This window comes from Halichoerus grypus, chromosome 9 (genome assembly GCF_964656455.1).
Source record: "Halichoerus grypus chromosome 9, mHalGry1.hap1.1, whole genome shotgun sequence".
In the NCBI taxonomy this organism is placed as follows: domain Eukaryota; kingdom Metazoa; phylum Chordata; class Mammalia; order Carnivora; family Phocidae; genus Halichoerus; species Halichoerus grypus.
Genome location: NC_135720.1, coordinates 21281575 through 21305434, shown reverse-complemented (window position 1 = coordinate 21305434; position 23860 = coordinate 21281575). Strand labels below are relative to the sequence as shown.

The 23860-nt window shown below is 41.6% G+C and overlaps 1 protein-coding gene across 6 annotated transcripts in view; it reads left to right on the top strand.

Moving 5' to 3' along the window:
• The window catches only part of UTRN (utrophin), a 546896-nt gene that overhangs the window by 50943 nt on the left and 472093 nt on the right, over positions 1 to 23860 (top strand). For 2 of the 6 annotated variants that reach the window (XM_078054625.1, XM_078054620.1), the window contains exons 1-2: positions 4039 to 4059; positions 9092 to 9262. In XM_078054625.1, coding sequence (XP_077910751.1) covers positions 9194 to 9262 — 69 coding nt within the window. In that variant the 5' untranslated portion in view covers positions 4039 to 4059; positions 9092 to 9193. Of the gene's footprint in view, positions 1 to 3266; positions 3403 to 3544; positions 3738 to 4038; positions 4060 to 9091; positions 9263 to 23860 lie in introns of those variants that run through there. The other 4 variants (XM_078054624.1, XM_078054617.1, XM_078054619.1 and 1 more) reach the window with 4 other exon arrangements.

The following is a 23860-nucleotide window of genomic DNA, read 5'->3' as shown; positions in this document are numbered from 1 at the left end:
ACCAGTCAACACCAAGGGTGAAGCTGAAGGAGTGCCTTGTTTTTTTTTAAATTTTTTGTTGTTGTTTTTTATTTATTTATTCATGAGAGTCAGAGAGAGAGATAGAGAGAGGCAGCGGCAGAGGGAGAAGCAGGCTCCCCGCCTAGCAGGGAGCCCGATGCGGGACTCGATCCCAGGACCCTGGGATTGTGACCTGAGCCGAAGGCAGACGCTTAACCATCTGAGCCAGAGTGCCTTGTTTTTTATACATGATGTATTTCTCTATGTTTCTATTGTTTAAAGAGGAACTACATTTAGATACTCTTACTGTACATACTATATTCATTATATACAATGTTAAGTAATAAAGTTTTCTTTGCGGCTCTTACATTAGGATGCAGTTCCCTACATATGAACAGTATCTATGTAGAATCATGTCTCTCTATTATATATACATACGTATGCATATATTTCTACATCTGAATCTCTATATACACTACTTATCATATTTTCTCCTATGTCAAGGGCTTTGTCCCATTGACGTCAGTTCAGTTTTCTTGAATTTTTACTGTTCTGTGGTGACTGTGGAGCAATTCAGAATCTGAGTTAATGGTAGACCCCAGGCCACCTTCCTATCACTTTCTCTAAATGCTCTGCATTGCCCTTTGGGCTGGGGAGACAAAACCCACTGAGTACTGTCATTACAAGCGAATGTCCCTGGTGCATGGACCCCAGCTGGACTGTTGGTTGCAGGTGCACTAACTGCTATCCTCCCTCTGATAGTCTGTTTCCACTTTCCCCACAACTTGATTCTGAGGCTGGGAAGGAAGAGCACACTGTCTGCCCTAAGGAAAATAAGCCTTCTGTGGTTACAATCTTCCACTAAATGTGTTTTATTCCCTTGCAAAGGAAACAGGGAGTAGGACCAGCTTGGGACCTCCTGGTCATTCCAACAACAGGAAGTTCTTTGTTTGGTCTCTGCCCATGGCCTACAGAGAGTATCAGTCTCTGCATGCGGCGAGAAGGGCTAGAAACAGGGCACAGGTAATGCACCATCAGCCACTGAAGCTGGGGGTGTGGGTGGAGTCACTCCGTGTACAGATGGCAACTGTACTCTTATGACTTTCCTTATGGCCTTTGGGGAAGCTTAACTAAACATCCCCTCAGAGTTTGAAAAACTCAGAAATTCTACGTCCCCAAGCAACTGTGTTTTTCAAAAACTTTGAGTTAAATAAAGTAACATTTGTCCAGCACTTTGCAATTTACAAAGTGCTTTTCACTTACATCCTTTCAAACAAAGAAATCCTTAAATGCTTCAGTGTGGTTTTATTTTAAAGGAGGAATCTGAGTTTCCATCAACTCAACCAGGAGGATACAGTGCATGATGAACAGCTTTAAGGGTCTGTAGGATTACCAGTTAAACTTCAGTCTCCCTGGATACAGAGACTCAAATAGCACTTGATCTGTCCTTTTTTTTTTTTTTTAACGGCACTTATCACTGATCTTGCCTATCCTTAATTGTTTACAGGCCTTATCTCACTTGCTAGATTTGACATTCTTTAAGGCAAGATCTGTATCCGATTTTTCTTTGCATCATTCACAGGGCCCATGGAACTGGCAGGCCATAAATTGGCATTTGCTAAATGAATGAACCAATGAAAGTGAATGAATAAACTATGTCCATTTCAAGTTAATCATCCGGATGTATTGTGGGGTTATATGAAGAAAGTTCCCCAAAGGAAGGAAGCTAAGAAAAAAGATAAAGAACACTATCTTTCAGGACGTCCGACCCCTCTAACAGCGTTTAGGGACTGGGGAAACGTTCACTTTGTAACTAATAAAAAACTAGGGAATTCTTTCTGGAAAAAAAAAAAAAGCATTTAAATCCCCTAGTGGTTTATCTTTGCTAAATCGTAAATTAACTTTCAAATATTAAACCAGCAATAAGCCAGAGCTGTGTTCGCTTATCAATCATCCTTTCTCTTTTTCACAAACTAGGAACTCAGGTTGCTGCCCCCCCCCCCAAGTGTGGTGATCCTGTGAAAGAATCATAGGAACACATGAGGAATGAAATATGTTACTCTCCATGTCTGTATGTGTGTATATTGGAAACAGAAAAATATGGCCCGCATAGCACTGTTTGTAGGCATGACCGAATATAAAACGAAATGTCAAGTTTTTAACACTAAAAGCGACACTAAGAAAGCTAAAATAAATACACCCTTGGAACGAGGACCTGCAAATCAGCAACGTCAGCAAACGGAGGTGGGGTGAATGGAGGGGCAAATGGAGATTTACCTCTCCAACAAAATCACCCGAACTACCCGGGTTGCCAGAAGTGGGGGCGTGACTCACATTTTCGGGTAATCTGAATAAAGGGGATGGTGTTTGTGCGAGGTGTCCATTCTCGCTCGGGGCGCGCCGCACGCACCGGGAACCGCGCGGGGCGCGCAGCCCCAGGCCAGCCGAGCGCCCGGCCAGCCGCTGCCGGAGGGGAGGGCGCGCAGGCCGGGTGCTGATTGACCGGGCGTGCGGTCAGGTGACTCGGGGCGCCACGTTCCCGGAGCCCAGCTCGCTGCGGCCGCCTGGGCCCGGCCGGCGCCGAACCGGAGCCGAGAGGAGCTGCTCTCCCGGAACAAAGTTGCCGGGCCTGCGGCGGCTGGGCCGAAAGCCGAGCGGGGCGGGAGCGCCGGGGGCGGCGCCGGCCCGGGGAGCGGTCCCGCTCGGCCCCCTCCTTCTAGGGAGAGCGAGTCCCGGGGTGCCCGGACGCGAGCCCGTGTCCCCGGGGGGCGGCAGGGCGCCCCTGCTCGGTCCCGCGTCCCCTCCCTCCTCAGCCTCCTGCGCCGCTCTCCAACAAAGGGGCAGGCGGGCGGCGGCGGCGGCGGCGGCGGAGGAGGAGCCGCCGGAGCGAGCGGCTCGCGCACAAAGTTGTGGAGTCGCCTTTCCTCCTCCGAGGGGAGCGGGCAGCAGCAGCCGGCCGCGGGCTTTCTCCCGCCGAGGGCCGAGGAGGAGCCTCTGGCTTCCGAAGCCGATTGGGGCACCACGGCGAGCGGTGCCTCCTTTCTTTTGGGTCACTTCTGCAGACGGAAAACTCTCTAGTGTTTGGCAAACTTGGTTGCCTGCGCGCCCGTTCCAGGTTTGCACTTGGACTGTTTTGTTTTTGTTTTTGGCGGAACTACCGGGGCGGGAAGATTGCACAAGTCGGGGGCGTTGTTTCAACCGGGTGTCAAAAAAAAATTTTTTTTCTTTCGGATTTGTCTGGTTCTTCACATTTCCTTTTTTAAAACACGTCGCCCCACAGAACTCTCGCTCGCACACTCCCCCGCGATCGCTACGACCCAAACACGCACGGAGGAGCCCTCGGCCCGCTCGGGACGCGGCGGCGGCTGGCAGGCGACGCGGGCCCGCTGGTCCCGGGAGCAGGTAAGCCCGTGCAGTGTCTCAGCCTCGCGCAGTGGGATGTGACCGCAGCCCCGGGGCAGTGGGGCGTGGGCTGCGGGGAGGATGGACTTTCTGAGGCTTCTACCCTGCGCGCCGGTCTCCTTCTCAAGTCTGAGTCTAAGATGTCACCAACTTTCGCGTGCACTTTCCTCGGAACCTGAGCTCAGCCCTCTTCGGCGGGAGAGAGAGTGCCAGAAACGTGGAGAAAGCTCGGACCCGGAGGTCCTCTCAATCTGTCTAGGAGCGAACGACCCCAGCTCCTCCGACGCCGGGTGCCGTGCAGCCGCCTGGCTCCCCCAGCCCTCCTTCCGCGCTGGGTGAGAGGGTCGCGTGCCTCTTGCTGTGAGCTCCAAGAGGGGACGTGGCTTCCTAGGATGGCCTGTGCCACACACCCCGGCCCCGGGAAGGCGGGGCCCGAGGTGTCCGCCAGGAGAGGGTGGGAAGAGGGTGGCGGTGTGGTGGATGGGCAGGGGAGCGGCTCGCAGCCGTCGGCCTGGCAGGAAACGTGTTCACCCTCCACGCCGTTGCTGCTCCTGAGGGTGGGGCTCCGGGGAGGGGACAGGGGAGGCCAGTCGGTGCTTAGTCCCCACGGTAGCCTCTTCTACTTTCCCGGACTCTTGGCATCACTTGCTGCATCAGGTAAGGTAATTCGTGTCCCCTTTTGGCCCCGGGTCCGAGGCTCTGGTTGCCCAAGGCCACTTATAAAACCAACAAAGCACGAATTTTGGGCTGTGCAACTTTTAGAAGGCACGCTGTTACAGGAGAATTTTTTTATTTTTCCCAAGCCCCAGATAACGAAAGGGACTGTTCCAGGGTTGGTTCAAGGGAAGGAGAAAACGTGCCCGACCTCCAAGAGCCTGGGGACCCGCATTTTGTTTTACATTGAACTGGAGAGCCCCAGGTCTAACTTGGGGCGATCGGCTCCGCTTTCTGGGCTGTCCCGGGGCCAGTCTCCTCTTTCCCAGCCTCCAGGTCACTTGGGTCATCAGGGCCTCGCGGGTCAGTTCTCCATGCCGCGTTTGGGAGGGTCAGTGCACCGGTTGCTGCGGCTGGAACGCACCGACTTTGCGGAAGCTTCGATTCCCCGGGTGCGGGCTGAGGCCGGGTCTCGGGGCCTCTGGGACCCGCGGCAGCAGCCTCATCCACTCATTTGTAACTCGCGCGGGCCTCAGGAAGTGCGCTTGGCCCCTCCCGGCTGTTGCTGGTGGGCGTGGGGGCCGCGGCCTGCGGGGAGGGCTGGAGGAATGCGAAGCTCGTGGGTGCTTCAGCTTCCCGAGTACCGGCGGCCAGGGCCACGGTTTACGCGGAGTCATTCCCCGCCCCCTCTACCCAAGTTTATGGGACCGATGAGGCACCTCTTTAACTCTCCTTTGGGTGTTTACCTAAAATTTATTGCTCCTGTAAACAGTATTAATCACCGTAGTACTAACCTTCCCTTGGAGCGTTTCCGAGAGTGAATGGCAGTTCTTGGCACTGGGCGGTTTCTTGTACTGTTTCAAGCAGAGCGGCAAATTCTTGGCCCCTTCGCTTCCCTTTCCACTATCTTCAGCATTCCTAGGTTTTGGTTTCTGGTTTAAATGCATGGATAGTTTCTGCCCAAGGACGTATACCGCATTTCCATCATAATTACACGGTGTGGAACGTATTTGTATTCTTACATTATCTAGTTGCCAAATTGTTTTAAAATTGAAACACTGGCTTCACCTTTAAGGCCACCCCCCTACCCTTTCACCCCCAAGTTTATTGACACACACTCATGGCTTCTGTTCCGTATGACAGCCAGACACGTTCTGAAGAAAGAGTTGCTGAATGCAGAGTTGAGTGTATTAATTTCAGTGAGAAAGATCTGGCTACACTTTGCAAAACATAATTCTGAGGGAACAGAGATCTGGAGCAGTGCTAACAATAAATGACAGTTGTATAGGGCTTAAAGCTTCTAAGGCAATAATATCCCATTCATTCTCAGTTTCTCACCCAGCTTTGTGTGGAAGATGGCCTCTCTTACAGTCTGTAGATGTGCCAGTGGAAGGTCCACACCTGAGGAAGGTCCACACACTGTCTGTGAAGAAACCTTGATTCTGTCTCCTGACAACCAGTTATAAATAGCTGCAGCATTTAGTGATTTAGAAGGAGGTATCTTTTTCTGTGTGCTGCTCAACCTGGGGTCCCCTGCCCATTCCTGGCAACAGGTGACAGTCACTGGCTCTCACTGTTCAAATGGCCTTCTGTGTTTCTCCCTCCTTCCCATTCTTTCCTTCTCCTCTGAACCTCTTTCTGCTGTATCTTTGTAGCAAATATGGGATTTTGATGATCAGGAAGAGAAAATTTGAGAAATTAGAGTGGCAAAATAAAAAAAATATGATAAATATTCATGTGCAAATGAAGTAAAGTCCTGTGTAAACAGTTTACTTTTCTTTTCTATGGAGTGGGGAAGGTCTTTGGCATGTGTTGAAGTGAAGACCCTTAACTAAGACTAGTTATGAAGGAGTCAGAATATTTTAAAGGGAATAGTTAATTGCTTTCCAGTAAAGAGAAGTTTTGTTGGACAAACCTGATTTTCCATAATAAAATTTTATATGCATTCTTCTGAACAAAGCTTTACGTTCTTGAATATATTAAAATGCACTTAAGAACAGCAAATCTTTTATAGGTATGTACCCCCAAAAAGGAACTTAATCACATAATAATCCCTAAAGTCTTAACAGTAGTAGAGCAATATAAAAAATGAAAAAAAGTTTTTTATACTCAAAATTTAGCAGACTGGTGATCTAATTCACATGGTCCTCTCTATAAGAGAGGAAATTGTTCCTAAATCTTTAGTAGTGCACCAGTTCTCTTCTGCCTCAAACTGTTAAATACTTAAAACATTTTTTCTAAGGTAATTTTGACCTCTTTATTATTAGAACACACCCTTTTTCTGACTGGTCAGGAAAAAATATAATAATTATTTTTTACATATATTTATATTATAAAATAATATGGAATTTCTTTGAATGTTACATATAATTAAACATAATATATAAAATACTAAGTATTACATAACTATGCCAAATGAAGCATATTATAAAATAATACCACATGGTGTGTCCTTGAATTAAATGATTGAGTTGCCTAATCCTAGCTAGCAGTAAACTCTTGTTCTGTTCTATGTTGTAATATATGAATTAATGCCCATTATTTGCAGGTTAATATTTGGATGTGTTGACTGTTATATTCCCAATTAAATGATTAATTTATTTAATTGGCATTTGGGGTCCACTTAAGGGGCTGTTAGGATACAGCTAAGTTGCTGAACTTAAAATTGAATTCTGATTCTGTTTGGGTTGTAGGGGCTATATATTCCAGGAAGTATTAGGGCAATGCAGAACTCTCATGATTGACATCCTTAAAGAAAAGGTGGTTCTGCCGAGTAGAATCCTCAATTCTTTAAGCTCTGAAGATGATTCTAATTAATTACTGAAGATTAAAATTATTTTATTGCTGGGGCACCTGGGTGACTCAGATGGTTAAGCGTCGACTCTTCGTTTCTGCTCAGGTCATGATCTCAGGGTTGTGAGATTGAGCCCACCTGGAGCCCCATGTGGGGCTCCTGAGATAAGTGCTGAGCTTGCTTGAGATTCTTTCTTCCTCCCTCTCCTTCCCCCTCTCCTCCTCTCCCTGCTTGGGTGCTCCCTCTTTCCCTTTCTCAATAAATAAATAAATAAAATCTTTAAAACTATTTTATTGAGTGATAGTTATACTCAGCAGAATTCATATGATGCACCTTCTAGAATAAAATCTGTGTCAATGGGTATAATGTGTAACTGTCCAGATTTTTATTGAATCCAGACCATTTTTGAGATCAGACCTATATATCCAACTGTCTTCTTTGTTATCTGCCCTTATATAACTCAGAGGCACCTCAGACTTAGCAAGTCCAAGCCACATTCATGATTTCTTCCGCCAGTGGCTTATCTGCCAGTGTTACCCCAGCTCAGTGAATGACTCACCCTCCACATAGTTGCCCAGACCAAAACTGGGTAGTCATTTTGCACCTTAGTGTTCTGAACAACTCATATCCAGTCAGTTTCCAAATGCTATTGACCTTCTGTATTTGATATTTAAATATCCCACATATCTACCCGTTTCTTTCCATGTACCCTTGTTTAGACCACAGTCATTTCCTGCCTGTAATATTATACTAGAAAGAAGAGTAAACACCCATACGCTTTCTCTACATTCCTCACTTACCATTTTCCAACAGTTGCTTTCTTTCTTTCTCTCTCTCCCTCTCTCCCTGTATGTATGTATATAGGTAGAGAGATACCTGTACCTAGATAGATAGACAAGCATATGCTGTCCTGTTTGAACTGAAGTTGAAGTTATTATCACACTTCGTTGGTAAATATTTTATCAGGTGTTTCCTATAATCAAAGATATTCACTTGCATAATGACAAAACCATGAACCAATACTAAAGAACTGATAGAAAATATTACTGATAGAATAATATTGTCTGATATATAGCCCCAATTCACATTTTTCACATTATCCCCAAAACGTTTATTTTTTAAATTCTAAATTCAGTCAAGGATTATACTTGGTTGTCATGTTTCTTTAGTCTTCTTTAACCTACAAAGCTCCCCTTCCCTCAGGTGTTTTTGTTTTTCACGATGTTGATAATTTTGAGCAGTCCAGATTGTTTATTTTGAAGACTATCCACAGTCTAGATTTGTCTGTTCATGATAAGCTTCATGAGGATACTATATAGATGATGTGGTATATTTCCCATTGTATCACATGATGCCCCATTATTGGTCATACGAAGTCTGATCACTTGGTTAAAGTTAAGAATTATTTTTCCCAAAATTCTGTTGTGAAAAAATTTTAAATATACAGAGGAATTGAAAGAAATTTTTATTCAACACCCATGTGCCCATGGCACATTGAATGAACAATTGCTATATTCTGCCATAGTCTTCATGGCTCCCCACTCATCCCCACAAACCAGAACGATCTTTTCAGAAGGCAAATCTGATCTTGTTACTTCCCAGCTTCAAACCATCTACTGGATCCCCCTTCCTCTTTAGAGAAAGATCAAGAGCCTTGACCTGGTCTCCAACACCCTGTCACTGGTCCTGTCTACCCACTTCACCTAGTTCGCCAGATTTCTCTCTTCTTGGCTATTTTCTCTCCAGAGACACTGGCTCAGCCTCTTGAATGCTCAATGATTCTTCCTGCCACTTCACATGGAAGGCTCTTAACCTTTTTCTCTTCCCACCTCTTTTTTTTTTTTTGCTAATTAAATTTTTTTCATCACTGAAGGCTTGGCTCAAATGTCACTTCTTCAAGAAAACCTTCTCTAATTGCCCAGGGCAGGTCAGATTCCTATGCTGTATGCTCATATTACTCTATGCCTCTTTATTTGTACATTTGTAACATATCAGTATTACAATGAAATAATTCATTATATAATTAACAGCTTAATGTCTATAAACTTTGTAATGGCAGAGTCTGGGTCTCTTTTTCAGTCCTATCTCCATTGCACAGATCAGTGCCTTATACATAGAAAGTGCTGAATAAGTATTTGCTGAATGAATGGCTAGTATATATAACTATATGATTATATATATATTAAATAAAAATGTATGTATACATTTTTTTCCAAGCCAATACATTCCTTTTCTCTTCAGATATTGATGTTGAGCTGGACCATTATGGAAAACTGGAAGTCTTAAGAAGAGGATTTAATACAGTCTTTGGATTAAATTGAAACTCAGCAAAGATGGCCAAGTATGGAGAACACGAGGTCAGGCCTGATGATGGGCAGAATGAGTTCAGTGACATCATTAAGTCCAGATCTGGTAGGTAACGGAAGCTTAAGAAAATGATGCATTATTATGTATAAACTACTTAGAAGACATAGGTTTTTTGGCTTGTTTTTGCACTGTTCTTGTGAGACAAACTTCTTTTGAGAAGCACAGTTCTGACGAATGACTATTATATTGTAAAAGGTAATGTACTGTCTCTGAGTATCCGGTCTTAATTGCCAATCCATTTTGGTCTTATCATATGTTGATGGGCACTGCTTGGTGAGACTCCTACCTGTGGTTGGATGCTTTTCCTTGATGAGACTACCCCTTTCCAAACAGACACACAGCTGAGCAGTTTTTTCTTGTTGGTCTATTTTATGAAGTTGAAGGGATCACGTGCTTAAAATATGAAGTAGCAGTTTCTGGCCAGGTGGGTCTTCTTGAGTTTTGCTTCCATTACTGTGTATCCTCACCCCTGTCCTTTATGGGGGCCAGGGTTGGGTCAAAAGGTGCCCTACTTTGCTTCCCTTTTTGGAACTTTTTATGAGTGTTCTGAAGGTACAGTTTTCACGTGGGTCCCCCTAAGACAGATTGATGGTTTTCATATGAACATTTGAATTGGGGACCTGAGGATACCACTCCCTTCCTCAATCTTTTATGTAACTGAGTGCTTTCTGACTCTGGCTGTACAAATGAGTCAACTGGGGAGTTTTTAAAACATGCACATGCACTGACTCCACTCCAGACCTGTTGAATAATTTCTGTATTTTTTAAAACTTCAAATATGATTTTGAGACAGGCTCTAAGGGGAGATATTTTTTTTTATTAACATATAATGTATTATTTGTTTCACGGGTACAGGTCTGTGATTCATTGGTCTTACACAATTCACAGCGCTCACCGTAGCACATACCCTCCCCGATGTCCATCACCCAGCCACCCCATCCCTCCCACCCGCCTCCCCTCCAGCAACCCTCAGTTTGTTCCCTGAGTTTAAGAGTCTCTTATGGTTTGTCTCCCTCTCTGGTTTCATCTTGTTTCATTTTTCCCTCTAAGGGGAGATATTTTTGAGCAGGCAAGGCCTTTCTGAGCTTTGGAAATGACACAGAACTCCACCCTGGGTGTGAACACTGTACTTAAATAACTGAGAGTTACTTTGAGGTATGAAATTATATCCAGTGTCACTTTAAAAATGAAAAAGGAACCTAAACCCTGTTTTTGCTGTGTAAACCAGCTATTTCTTAATTATTTGAGATTGCAAAAATATGTACTGAAAATAAGCTGTAAATTAATAGAGATACACATTTAAGATACACCTTTCCCTCCATGATACTGGTATCAGTTGATTGGTAGAGATTTTGGTTATTATAGTCTTGGCTCTAAATATGTAGCTACTATTGTATAACTTTAGGGCTCTTTTTGGGGGTACAGCTTAATATCCTGTGTTAAAGTTCACTCTCAGGATGTTTTATTCCTCTAAATTTCTTTTTGTTTAAGTGTTAAGTGTTTTGTTTAGTATAAAGGGCGATGTAGATATAAGGGATCATTAATATCTTCTTTAGAGCACAGAATATATATCCAGAAATATGTAAATGTAACAAAGAGGAAAATAAAAGACACAACTTAACATATCCATGCTTGTCATGTTCTATAAATTGTGAGGTGGTATATACTTAGATAGATTTCTGAGTCAATGTCCATTACAGTAAGACCTTTGGTATTTATAACTATGTATTTTAGCCATGTCCATAAAGAAGTCATTATATAAGTTTAAAAATATTGGGTATATATGATGAGTGCATATAACTTCGAAACTCTCCTTTAAATTAAATATTATCATTTAAAAAGACTGACAATTCTCATACATTATTGGGGGACAGTTGGGCAGAAATTGTCACATGTTTTTACCATATGCAAACCAACTGGCTCAATAACTCTATTTTTAGAGTTTTCCCCTAGGGAATACACAGACATGTACAAGCAAGAAGTTGATCCCAGCATTTTGTAATAGAAAAAAATTGGAAATACCATAAAAACCCAGTATTGAGGATTGGTTAAGTCATAATTTCCCAAGGTATTTGTGAAGGAGCACAAGTTCTGATGTATAATTCAAAAAAGGATGTCGTGGGCCAATAACTTTAGGAAGTAAGTGTTTAACCTACTCTGTTCCTTTAGTGTAGGACATCTAAACAGATCATAGAGAATCTCAGTGGAGCTAACTAAATTAGGGTATATCCATAAGGTAGAAGGTTGTACATTCACAAAAATGTTATGGATGTGTATAGAAGTACATTCTTGTTATTGTTAAGTAAAATATATGTGCAATATTAAGTCCTACATGTGGGAAATATTTTTTTCAAGAAGATTTAGCAGAGCATACACTAAAATATTAATAGTGCTCATCTTGGGCATTGTGGCATTATTATTTTTCTCTTTTTTGCTTATATGTGTTTTCTAAAGTTCTTTAATGAGCCTATATTACTTAGTTCTTATAATTTTAAAGACTCTTAAATTGCTTAGAGTGTTCTCAAATGCCAAAGCTGTGACTGTTACTTTGGAGGCACCTACTTCAAAACACATTGAAAAGCTAGCTGTTGCATAGCTGAGATACGAATCCCATTCTTTTGGCTGGATTATGTTGCAAAAGCCAGTAGATAAATTTGGATTTGAATGGGCGTATTAGTCCCAATCTCGCTTTCTGGAAGGCACTTTCTTGATTATTTTATGGTGAATACTAGTAGACAGTGGTCAGGTCTTATAGTACTCTAAAATTTACATATCGAATAGGGAGTTTTAGTTCATATCATGTCAAAGGCATCATCTACATATAAAGATCCTCCTTGGATGTGTTCTATGCTGAATTTGTTGTCTTTTCAGTTTTTTTTTAAAGGAATATTTTCCTATAAGAAAATTTTAATTCTAATCTGTTCCTCAATGTTTCTTCCTTTTGGAGGACTGGATGGGGGGAGAGGGGTAGAGATTGGGTGGGAAAAAAACTAATGTTGAGAGTATATGGATAAACTTAATCTCTTGGTTTATGAAGATTCTTTTCTTTCCTCTCCAAACTTGAGTTTGGACAGTCTAAAAGCCTGGCATAATAGAAATATTTGTGCATTTAAGTTATTAGGCTTGTTTATATTGCCCTTATCCAGTATTGATTTGTTTTATGCTCTGTGTGAGGTTTAAAATTTTTTTCAAGTCATTTACACCATCTGAACAGATGCATGAAATCATCAGGGGTAGGTGATGAAGTAGTGTCGTGGATGTAAAAACTGTACATTTCTTTATGGTTGTAGTACACTTGTCTTGGATTTGAGTGAATTTTAGAAAAGAACTTGAAAGGATATGACCTTTAATGGTTCAGGGTTGGGTAAAAGTAGACCTTTCTGTCCCTGACTGAAAGACACGTAAGTCAAGTTTATCGTCAATGACTGCATCTTTGACAGCCTGAATTAGTGAGCTTCAGAAGGCTTAACAAGTTAGTAGTGATTTTGAGAGAATAGGCCAAGAATTAGAGGTGGTTTTTTGTTTTGTTTTGTTTCTTGTTTTTGTGTGTGAAATATATTGCCAATGGGGTCTGTGATGTGTAAGCTTCTGCTTGGGCTTTTTAAGCATGAAATAATAAAATGGTTTGAGATGTGTATAAAGTCAAAGAATATCTTTGTTGCTATTTCATTCCTACAATAGCTAACACACTTTAAAGCCAGTAATGGAGAATACATCATCCTTTTCTGTTCTTAGTGCTGTTGTGGTCATTTTTTTTTAGCACAGAGCCTTCCTAACTAGGGTCAACCTCAGGGCTGAAGGCAGGGTGTCAACTAGCTACATGTGAGGATTTTGGCCATTTGGGGATTCGAATCAATAGACTGAGATGGGAAAGGGCCATTTGTTGAATGAATGAGGTGAGCCACACACTGTTGTATGATTCAGTATCCACTTTAAAAGGTCTTGGGCATTAAGCCCGAGTGTAACAATTTTATCATTTCTTCCTTCGCCTTTTCTCTTCTTGCCTAATCCTGGTGACTAATGGTTGATGGAACCTCAGAGGCCATAGAACCTGACCCTCCCTGTGGCATACCCACAGTCCCTGTACCCAGTCCCTGCTTGGACACGTCCAGTGGTGGGGTCACACTGGTGATGGTGATGATGATGATAATTCTGGCAGTTTACATTTGTTGTACATAGACCGTGTGCAGATACGGTGTTATGAGTTTAATCCTAATGACCACGATTTTACAGATGACGAACAGGAGTCACATAGAAGTAATTTGCCACACTGGCCTGCCTTCTATTTCTCCAAAGGCCCAAGGCCTTTGCACATCCCTCTTTCCTTGTCTTTGCCTGTTCTTGTCATTGAGATCTAGGCTTAAATGTCACCACTGAGAGGTCTTCCCTGCTGACTTTAGGAAATAGATCTCCTAGCCATTCCTGACTGTATCACTATATTTAAGTTCCCTAACGTTCTTATTGCTATCTGGCATTTTTCTTGGTGTGTGTGTGTGTGTGTGTGTGTGTGTGTGTGTGTGTTTGTTAATTTCCTTCCAACTAGAATTTAATTCCACAAGAGCAGGAACCAGTACATCCCTGGCATCACGCCCAGAGCCTAGCTCCTAGTAGGTGAGCAATGAATGCTTCTTCAGTAAGAAAGGCTACAGAGCTAGAAAGTGCCAGAGATGGGATTAGAACTCAGGTGCTCTGATTCCAGAAACTCTGCATTTGACCTCCACATATTGCCGAGTCTCCCAGTTTATAAGGTAGTTTATTCCATTGCCGCTGGATGATTCTTTGTTTGTGCCTGAATCTATTGCTTATATATTTTGCGTAGTATTAATTTGGCTTATACATCCCTCTGCCTCTTCCCTTATATCCACCAGGGTTGGGACCCTGGGCTATGAGGTAGAGCTTCTCTGGGCCTCCTGGCGTCCTAGCCCTGCCAAGGGAGGGCCAGTGGTGGGGGATACAGCCTTCTGCTCCCAGACTTGTCCTGGCCTTCCTTGGCTCCGGTCTCTGTCACTTTCTCTAAGAGTTAGCAAAGGGGGAAATACCAGAGGACAGGCAGTCTTCTGGATGGAAGGCAGAGAAACTGATAATTTGTTTCTGATGTGAATTCCCTTTTCTTTTTTCCTCCAACTGCTGCTCAAGGCTTTTCACTGGCTGGTGAAAAAACGTAGTAGATTTCAAATGCACTGTGATTTGGCACAGTTTAAGCCCTGGTCTGATGCCCAGATGGATATCTCTGGGATTGAAAGAGTGGGTAGCGGTTGGAGGCGGGGGAGGGAAGAAAAGAGAGGCCAGTGAAATAAAAATAAAATGAATTATTTCATATAGAATATTATACCTGGTTACATTTATAGCAGGTCTCCTGAAAATACTCTGTGTTTGCAATTAAAGCAAACTTGCTTAACGAGATTCAGTTTTATAAAAATTATGAGGAAGATCACCTTATTTGTTTATCTTTCAGGGGCCTTACTTTACGAAGGACACTGGTTACGTTGCATTGAGGGAGTCCTTGATCTACTTTCCCTTTCATTTAAAGAAATACCTGTGAGGGGATTTTTCTAAACAGCCTAAAGGACTGTGAAAAATTGTCCCCCCCTCCCGCCAAAGCTTTACTTGGCTGGAATACCTCTGCTTTGGAGGGAGCTCTTTGAGCAGGTTTGTTTTTTTCCATGAGCCCTGGGGATTTGTGGGGAGGGATGGTAACCCTGATGGAAATTCAACTCTGACAGAGGAGAGCAGCTATTCTTGTAATGCGTGTAAAAATATTCTCCATGTTGTCGCCTCATTATGCTGAAGTAGTGCAATCGTAGAAAAGTTTCCTGTATTAATGCGATTCTCATGACCTGTTACTGTGCTTGTGGAAGCTTTGTAGGTGATCCATTCCCAATTGGGAGACATGAATTGCTGAGAATGTTCTAAGCAATGGAAGTACATTAATTATATGGACAGAATGGAAAACTCAATTTTATTGAACCTTACTTGAGGCCAGAAGTTTGAACTAGATGCTGATACGATGATTTTCTGGGAACAAGGGAACATGTGAGATCATTGCAGCAGTTGTAAATATTAGTTAAAATTTAATTGTGAAAGGATACTCAGGTGGTTTCAGATGTATTGGCCAGATTGTCCCTTAAGCTGTGTGTGGAGGCAGAGGTATTTACTATATTACTATTTTTATTTTTTTGTATGCCTCAATTGTTTAATAATAAATATACTCAAGTCAGTATTTGAAATGTGAGTCATTGTGAGTTTTTAATATATATTTACTCTTGAAATGATGGCTTGTGGACTGAGAAATCTAAGCCAGATCTAGCTCTTTCACTTTTGCTTCCTCTGTCCTTGGATTTGCACATGTCAACAATAGGAGGCCTTTGCACTGGGGCCTTTGAACAACCACCCACCTAAGGTTTATTTATTTATTTATTTTTAAAGATTATTTATTTGACAGAGAGAGACACAGCAAGAGAGGGAACACAAGCAGGGGGAGTGGGAGAGGGAGAGGTAGAAGCAGGCCCCCCCGTCGAGCAGGGAGCCCGATGTGGGGCTCAATCCCAGGACCCTGGGATCCTGACCTGAGCCGAAGGCAGATGCTTAACGACTGAGCCACCCAGGTGCCCTGCACCTAAGGTTTATTTAAATCCTGTGGGTCTTCTCTATCAGAAGCTTATACTCCTGGCCTGGTTAATAAGGAGAATTTTTTTTTTGAGTGCTCATGTGGCAGCTAAGATTAAGGTTTGGGGTGGACCAGTCTCACATTGGTTTTGAGAACTCAGTTTCTTAAAAAAAAAAAAAAATCAGTTCTATCACGGCTGTTGAGCTCAAAGTGTAAAGTCATAGAATAATATTTTGTAGGTGAATATTTTCAAATGAATTTTTCTTTTGATGGGGAGGCTGGCTGGTTATTATTATGATTTCTGTCCAGTTCAATAATTTTAGCATTTGTAACAAATTTTTTTTTTTTCAAGGAGCAGAAAAAGCACATAATACTACTCTTACGTAGCAGAGAAGCCCAATTAAAAATTGACTTTGTGTCTCTAAAGTGGTACAACTTTGAAATAAATACATCTGCTGTAGTTTAAAAAGTATTATCTGGTTAGACATTCTTTTTTAATTCCACCGTTTTAATATTTGAGAATTTCTTTCATCATGTAACATATAGTGGGGGATGGGGATAGCATTTTGAGTTGATACTCACGGATTGGTTCTCTTACTCTTTATAGGCTATGTGTGAGTCATGTTAACATTAATTCAGTAATTACCTAGATGTATATGTATGCTTTTATTTTGAAAGTTGGGTTTTGGGCTCATCGCATGTGGTACTGTTAACTCAGGCTGCACATCAGAACCACCCTTCTGGATTCAGATTCAGTCGTGTGGGGTGGGGTCTGGGCATCTGGAGTTTTAACAAGCCCCATTGCTTTATGGAGAAAGAAGGCCAGTTTAAGACTGTTAGAACTAAAGTGAAAATGGTCTGTGCATTTCAGAGGAGCGAGGAGAGCTATAGTCAAACATTGAAGATTATTTCTACCTATAAACACTTCCCTTTAAACATTATAAAAAGGTAATGGATTCTTGCTATTGGACATTTTTTCTTTTGCTTTGTATTTTGAAGAGTTTGGGTTATGTTGAGCAAAGGAAAAAACCATGGGGGTCAGGAGAGTGGTGAAATTTGGTGCATTTCTTATCGTGGCCCCTTAAACCAGAAGATCATAGCAAAATATTCAGCAGCAAAGTATTTCTTCATTGAACTTGTTGGTCTTCAACTCAGTGTACTTAACCTCTTCCTGCTGTAAGTTTAATGTCATATCCTGAAGTCTTACATGAAGTCCTTGCTCAATTCATTGTAAAAACTTATTGTGTATATTTTCTAAGAAATTGTTTCTAAGACAGATATGTTTTTGACTCATGGTGGGGAAAAAATTCTCATGTCCAATCCTGTATGCTAGTTTTCCTTTTTTTTTTCTTTTTAGTTAAGTTATAATTTATTCATACAGTGGAATAATTTGAGGTAAAAAATCACAAGTTTTTTTCTGTATCAATATGGGGTGATTTCTAAGATGGAATACAAAGTATGAAACAACTTTCTGCTAGTTTTCTTATATTCTTTAAGGTTAGAGACAATATTACATATGTATTTCCCTCCCTGTTTTTGTAATTTTAAATAGGTGACATCTAGTACTTATATTTAATATAACTAAACTTCCTTTTGATGCAAAGTAATTTGCCTATCATTCTTTTAAAATACACTCATTTTAAAAGGATAATTGTTTATTATGTCAAAGATGAATTAGGAGTAAAGTCACTTTTGGACCACTCTAGCAAGTTCCTTGAGGATCTGTAAATACACCCCAGAGGTCTTGAGATGTCCTTGCATTTATTTAACTAAACCAAGCCAAACACCAGACTCCCACTCTTAGAGTCCTTGAGTTCTTTGCAGTAGTGTCTTTGAGCTCTAATCTTTAACCTCTTTGAAGATATAGGAAGGGATTTTCATTTCTTCATTGATTAAACAAACTTTGGGGTGGATCAAAATATGTAATTGCTCTTTTTTTTTTTTTTAAAGATTTTATTTATTTGACAGAGAGAGAGAGAAAGCACAAGCAAGGGGAGTGGCAGGCAGAGGGAGAGGGAGAAGCAGGCTCCAGGTGGAGCAGGACTCTGGGACCATGACTTGAGCCGAAAGCAGACGCTTAACCGACTGAGCCACCCAGGCGCCCCTGTAACTGCTCTTACACACATCATGGTGTAGAATTTGAAGCAGGGACGGGATTTACTTGTCCTGCTGCCCCCCAAGGCAAGCCTCATATGTAAGTTCCCTTGCTGATCAAACCTGCCACCTACCAACCTGGAGTGGTCTGTTCTTTTTTTGGGCTCTCCGTGTCTTTTGTATATGGGGGCCAGTTTCAAATTTCACCTGGGAACTCTTGAGGTTGTAAACCAACATATGCCTTTATCAGATAATATGATTTACAATATATTGTCTTTAAAAATTTTTAAGTATTGCAAGTATTGACTCAGAGCTGGGAGAATGAATCTGAGTCTTACTTTGTGTTGAAGGCTCCTGGCCTTATTCAAAAGCTACCTTCGTGGCGGGGGGGAGAGGGGGGGGCTCTTAAATAAGTATGTTCTAGTTTACTCTGTGACCCTATGTAGTTCCCTCATAGGTGTTTAGAAAATGTCATACTGCAAAATGTAAAGATAATTATTTTTTTGTGTTTTTTCATGTGGCATCAGTGGCCAGTTCTATAACATATCAGATCCTCACTCATATATTAGATCCCATTTTAATATACCATGTCAGCAGAAAAAAATCAGAGTGACTTGAATTCTTTTAACTTATATGTGCTTTTTCAAGAGACATAACCTGTTATAGGTTAGAAGAGTGTTAATATTTGGGGAATGCACATATATGCTTGCTCTCTTTCTCAGACTGGCTTTATTGAACATTTGGTGTAGGACAGATCTTATTCTGGGCACCTGGCATGGAGGCAGATTGCTCAGACAGGGGGACTCATTTGCTGCATGCATGTTTAAATGAAACATTTAGAGACATCTGCCACCATCTTACCTTTCTAGCAGCTCTGCCTTTCTCCATGCCACCACAATACCCTCTGAAGGAAGCAAATGGCACCGTGTGAGGACCGCCCATGGTCCTTTTCTTGCCTTTGCGATGTGGCTTGCTTTGTTTTCTGTGCTTGGTTGTTTTTCCCCTCCCAACCCCCCCAGCTTTGAGACCTTCATTCTTCAAACAGCGTTGTGCCACAAAGCATTCTACTTTCGATCACCAAGCCAGAATCAATCTCTCCCTCTTGTTCAGTCTTTATTTCGATTTTTGGCTCTTCTTGCTTGTGTATGGTCCATGCTTCCCCAATTTGATTTTCCGATGCCAGCCTTTAGCTTAGTCTCCACATGCAGTAAGTGCTCAATAAATGCTTACTGTATGCTTTAATGTTTTTTTTACACTTGATCTTAGCCAAAAGGCCGAGAAGCGATTTTAATGTTTTTTTTTTTTTAAATCAGACTTGTTTATATACATACCTTAGTTAATCAGCAAATGTCTGTTGTTCAGTCATTATTGCTAGATGATGGGCTCAGAGGTGAGCAAGACATGTCTGTTCTTAACATGCTCTCAGGCTAGTTGGGAGGAGAGGAATAAATAGACATCTTGCACAAAAAAACAGTGTAATGCACACAAGGCATAGGAACATGGAAGGGATGAGGACAAGCTCTTGCGTTGGTGGGAATGAAGGTCTGGCTGGTAACGACACCTTAACAGGAGGGAATTTGAGGTGTGCCTTGAAGGATGCTTAGGAGGTACACATATGGACAGTGAGGGAAGGACATGCTAGATTGATGGAAAAGAGCAATGCATTTTAAGTCTGTGGTAGGTGAGTGTGGCTGGGGCATTGTGGATGGTGGGAGAGGTTGAGGCCAGATTTTGAAAGCTCTTTTGAAGCAAGTTAAAGGGTTTGATCGTTTCGCTGTAGGGAGCCACTATAGGATTTTAAGTGGGTTAATGATGAGCTTAGTACTATTTTTCAGAAAGATAATTTGGTTGGCAGTGTGAAAGGTAAATTTAGAAGGGACCAGAGTTGGAGGGAGGCAGGGGAGCAGGTATAAGGGTTGTGAAAGTAATTGAGGTTAGAAATTATGGGAGCTTGAACCAAAGTGGTAGAGGTAGAGATGGAGTAGGAGAAGGGATCTGGAAGATGGTCAGCAGTTAGTAAAAACATGTGTAAAGGTGCAATGGAAACCTCACCTTCATGGGGTTTGTTTTATATTTTTCAATCAGCTGGATAGTTTTTTTTTCAAATCATGTTTAAGTCAGGTTCTCAGCACTTCAATTATTAGCTTTTCCTCCAGAATGAATTTTCTTAATTTGCTTAATATCTACATTTTATGTAATTAATTTTTTTTTTTAGAGAGGGAGAAGGGGAGGTGGGGCAGAAGGAGAGGGAGAGGGAGAATCTTAAGCAGGCGCCACACCCAGTGCAGAGCCTGATGTGGGGCTCGATCTCATGACCCTGAGATCGTGACCTGAGCTGAAATCAAGAGTCAGATGCTTAACCCACTGAGCCATCCAGGCGCCCCTCCTACATTTTAAAGGTAGCTTTACTCATCAGTTACATTGACTACTGCTGTTTTTCTGAAGTATTGTCTCTTGGTCAGTTTGTTTCAGTAACTTTGAATTGAATTGTTTCAGTAGTATTTGTACTTTTTTCTATAAGTATATTCTGAAAGAAATGTGCTTCAGAAAAAAAAGATTAATTAAAATGAGAAGAAAGTTTATTCATGTTTATTTAGTATAATATAAAAGTTCTTTGAAGTAGCAAAAGAAAGGTAGTATTAATCTCATCTTAGAGTGCAGATAATAGTCTTGCACAGCTAAAAGAAAATCTGTGTGCGAAATGAGCCTGGAAAACTATTTCAGAGGAACTTTGATTGAAGAATAGAATGTTTCATGTGACTCTGTGAAGATAATGTCATCCTGTATTACTAATTTCAGCTCCAACAGATAGGCTAGAGTAAATGCAAATTAAAAATAAATTAAGAACAGATGTTGAGAAATACCTTTCATTTAGGGAATAATTAAATAGTGGAAAGGTCATTGAAGTTCAGTCAATAAAGCTGGGATGCTCAGAACTCATAATTATTCAAGTAACAGATGCTTTTCTTAATATGATGCTTTGCTGTGGAGGTTTGGGTACTAGGAGAAAGAAAAGACTGTTATTGTCGTATTGTTTTTCTTTTGAGTTCCATTTTCGAAATTCTTATATTCGGTAGGCTGATTTTAAATTCTGGTGTAAGCCGGTATCTCAGAATGGTGGTTCTCTTGACCTTTAAGACAAAATAAAAGGTCTCATTTGAAAAGTATGCATTGTTGGGTTGGGCACTGGTGGTGTGTAAGGTTTTGATTTGGCCAGTTTAACTGTCCCTCTTGGTTGTGAATCTAGCGTTCTTTAAGATTCAGCTCTATCTTATGTTCTGGAGATCATTAGGGAAGGACCTGTCTGACTCTTTCTGTATCTGTATTTATCTATCTACTTTATGTAGTCTATCTGTAAAAGACATTTTGTTTTATTTTAATTATTATTATTATTTCTTTATTTTAAAGATTTTATTTTTAAGTAATCTCTGCACCCAGCCTGGGGCTCAAACTCGACATCCCCGAGATCAAGAATCGTATTGCTCTACCAACTGAGCCAGCCAAGCACCCGTGTAAAAGACATTTTGAATGGCATTTTGTTACCTTGCTCATACTGTGTGCCAAGCACTTGGATTGGCACAGTGTGAGCAAGACATAGTTGCAGCTGTCAATTGCTTTTCACCCAAAGAGGGCGGATCTCATCAGATTTGCTGTTCAGGAGAATAGATGCCTTGGGTTGGCATGGTGGGTGGGGCCAGGCTGGGAGCCTGGAGGGTTGCTGTGTGACCATCACAGTGGAATGAATGGTAAGCAGTCTTGTTGGCCTGAACTAAAGAGTGGTGGTTGGGATAGAGGAGAGGGAAGAGATGGAAAGCTGTAGGCGGGAGACCGACTTAATGGGGCATAGTGGTGTAGGAGCAGTCTGCCTTCTGGCTTTAATACTTGGCAGGTAAAGCTTATCTGTTAAGGTTTTGGTGTGAGGGAGGTGGGTAAGGGAATATATTTCAATATATATTTAATATATAGGATATGGATGGAGATATATACATATATATATATCTACCAGGAAAGTGGTGTGGGCTGGGATCACATCCTTGAAAATTGGCAGCTGGATTCTTGACTATTTTCCTCCATAGTCCATCGAGCTCTTTTAAATATATTCTTAAACTTTCTCAAAATTTCATCAAGAACTGGTTTATTTCTCTTCGTATTTTCTGAGATTTTTGACTGACCCTAGAATGAGCCTCTGGAGAAAGAATTTAAGAGATGGTAGATTATGGCAGTGAAAGATGAGAAATTAAGTAGTTTTTGATTTTTATTATTTTTAGCAGATATCGGTACTTGACGCCTTGGGAGCTGACTATATATTTATCTCCCAGGGTCATAGGAAGCCTACTTGTAGATGTTATTCTAGCTAACCGGGTTGGCTTGAGGAGGGGGAGGGAGGGGTTAGGAAATGCTTGCAATGTGTGCAAATTTTTTTACAAATGTGCCTCTGTACATTTTCTGGGTAAAACTGTCCATGGTTTTCATTATACTATTAAAGGAGGCCTATGACCTACCAAAAAGTTGAGTCTTATAGGGTTGTGTCTCTCATGGGGTTTCAGTCTTTTCTGATGGAAATGAAATGGGCAGTCGATACTCTGGCATGAGTAGTCCCACAATAACTATTGACACAACTCAGATTCTGGACAGTTATGTTATAGCCCCTGTTGTCCCAGAGCCATTCAAGCAAAGCTAGAATTAGGATGAGTAGACACAAAGTTTGAAGGGCAAAATTTCTGATAATGTTTGACCCAGTTTTGCATATAATGAATTTTTATTTGTTGATGAATCTTTCCCTTTTGTTGCTAAAAGTGGCAAATAATCAGACATACATTACTAATTAACAGTCTGGTTCAGATTTTTTTTTTTAATTAACAGAACTTGTGCTTCATCAAGCTCAGATGGAGTATCACAGTGCTTTATTTTTTCTAACATCAAAAGTAATTTCTTTTTCAAAAATGTTGTTATATTTGTCACTTGAAAACAGGCCAGTCTCTCCCATACTCATGGAGTAAGAGTAGTTCTCACTGGAGGACTCTACTGCCTGATTGCTCCTTACTTTACATTCGGACCAGACCCCCTGTCCCCACCTTAAATCTTATATCATCAAATTGCATCACCAACTAAAGCTTGGTGCTGAGATGCCACTCTGTCCCCCCATCATTCCCTCTTATTTCTTGGTGACTTTAACTCCTAGTTCACTGTCACTGTCTCTAAAAGTTATTCTTATGCTTTGATTTCAATGTAAGCATAGATGATCCTTCCAAAACTCTATCTCTCAATTTTTGAACTTTTCTTTCTAGTGATCCTGTCTTCCACTGTGATGGTAATATCTTGGCAAAACTATGTCATCATTTATGCCTGTGGCCCCTCCATAATCTGAATTTTAAGTGTCACACTTGCTGCCCATCACGTCTTATACTTCTGGCTCACGCCCTCTTATATCACAGCTCTAGCAGTCTCTGATCCAGTGGGGTCTGTAATCCATTGCACCTACCACCATTATGGTGTTGCCCATCCCTTCAGATACCCTCTTTGCTCTTTACTGAGCTTCCATGGTCAATCACAAGCACTCCTTTGCTTTCCTTGTCTTTCTTGCTTCATCACAGCTGTGTCAGACTCCACCCTTGGTTAAATCTGACTCTTCACCTACTCTCTACCAGCCCCCATGCAGAGGAATGAGGCTGGAGAAAAACACAACCCTAATGCCTTCAGTGAAATTCATGATCACACATGAGACCTTAAGGCTGCTTGGCAATCACTCTTCCACTGTTCTACATGATTATTTCACACGTCTTCTCTTTCCTGAAACATCCACCCCTTCCTCCCCATCCTGATGCTTAGCTGATGACTTTGCCTATTCTTGTCCTAAGAAAATTGAAGTAAACTGAAGAGGAATCCCCAATCTGCCTCCAACCAGCAACTTCCCAAGGCCACCCCAACCATACCTCCTCTTG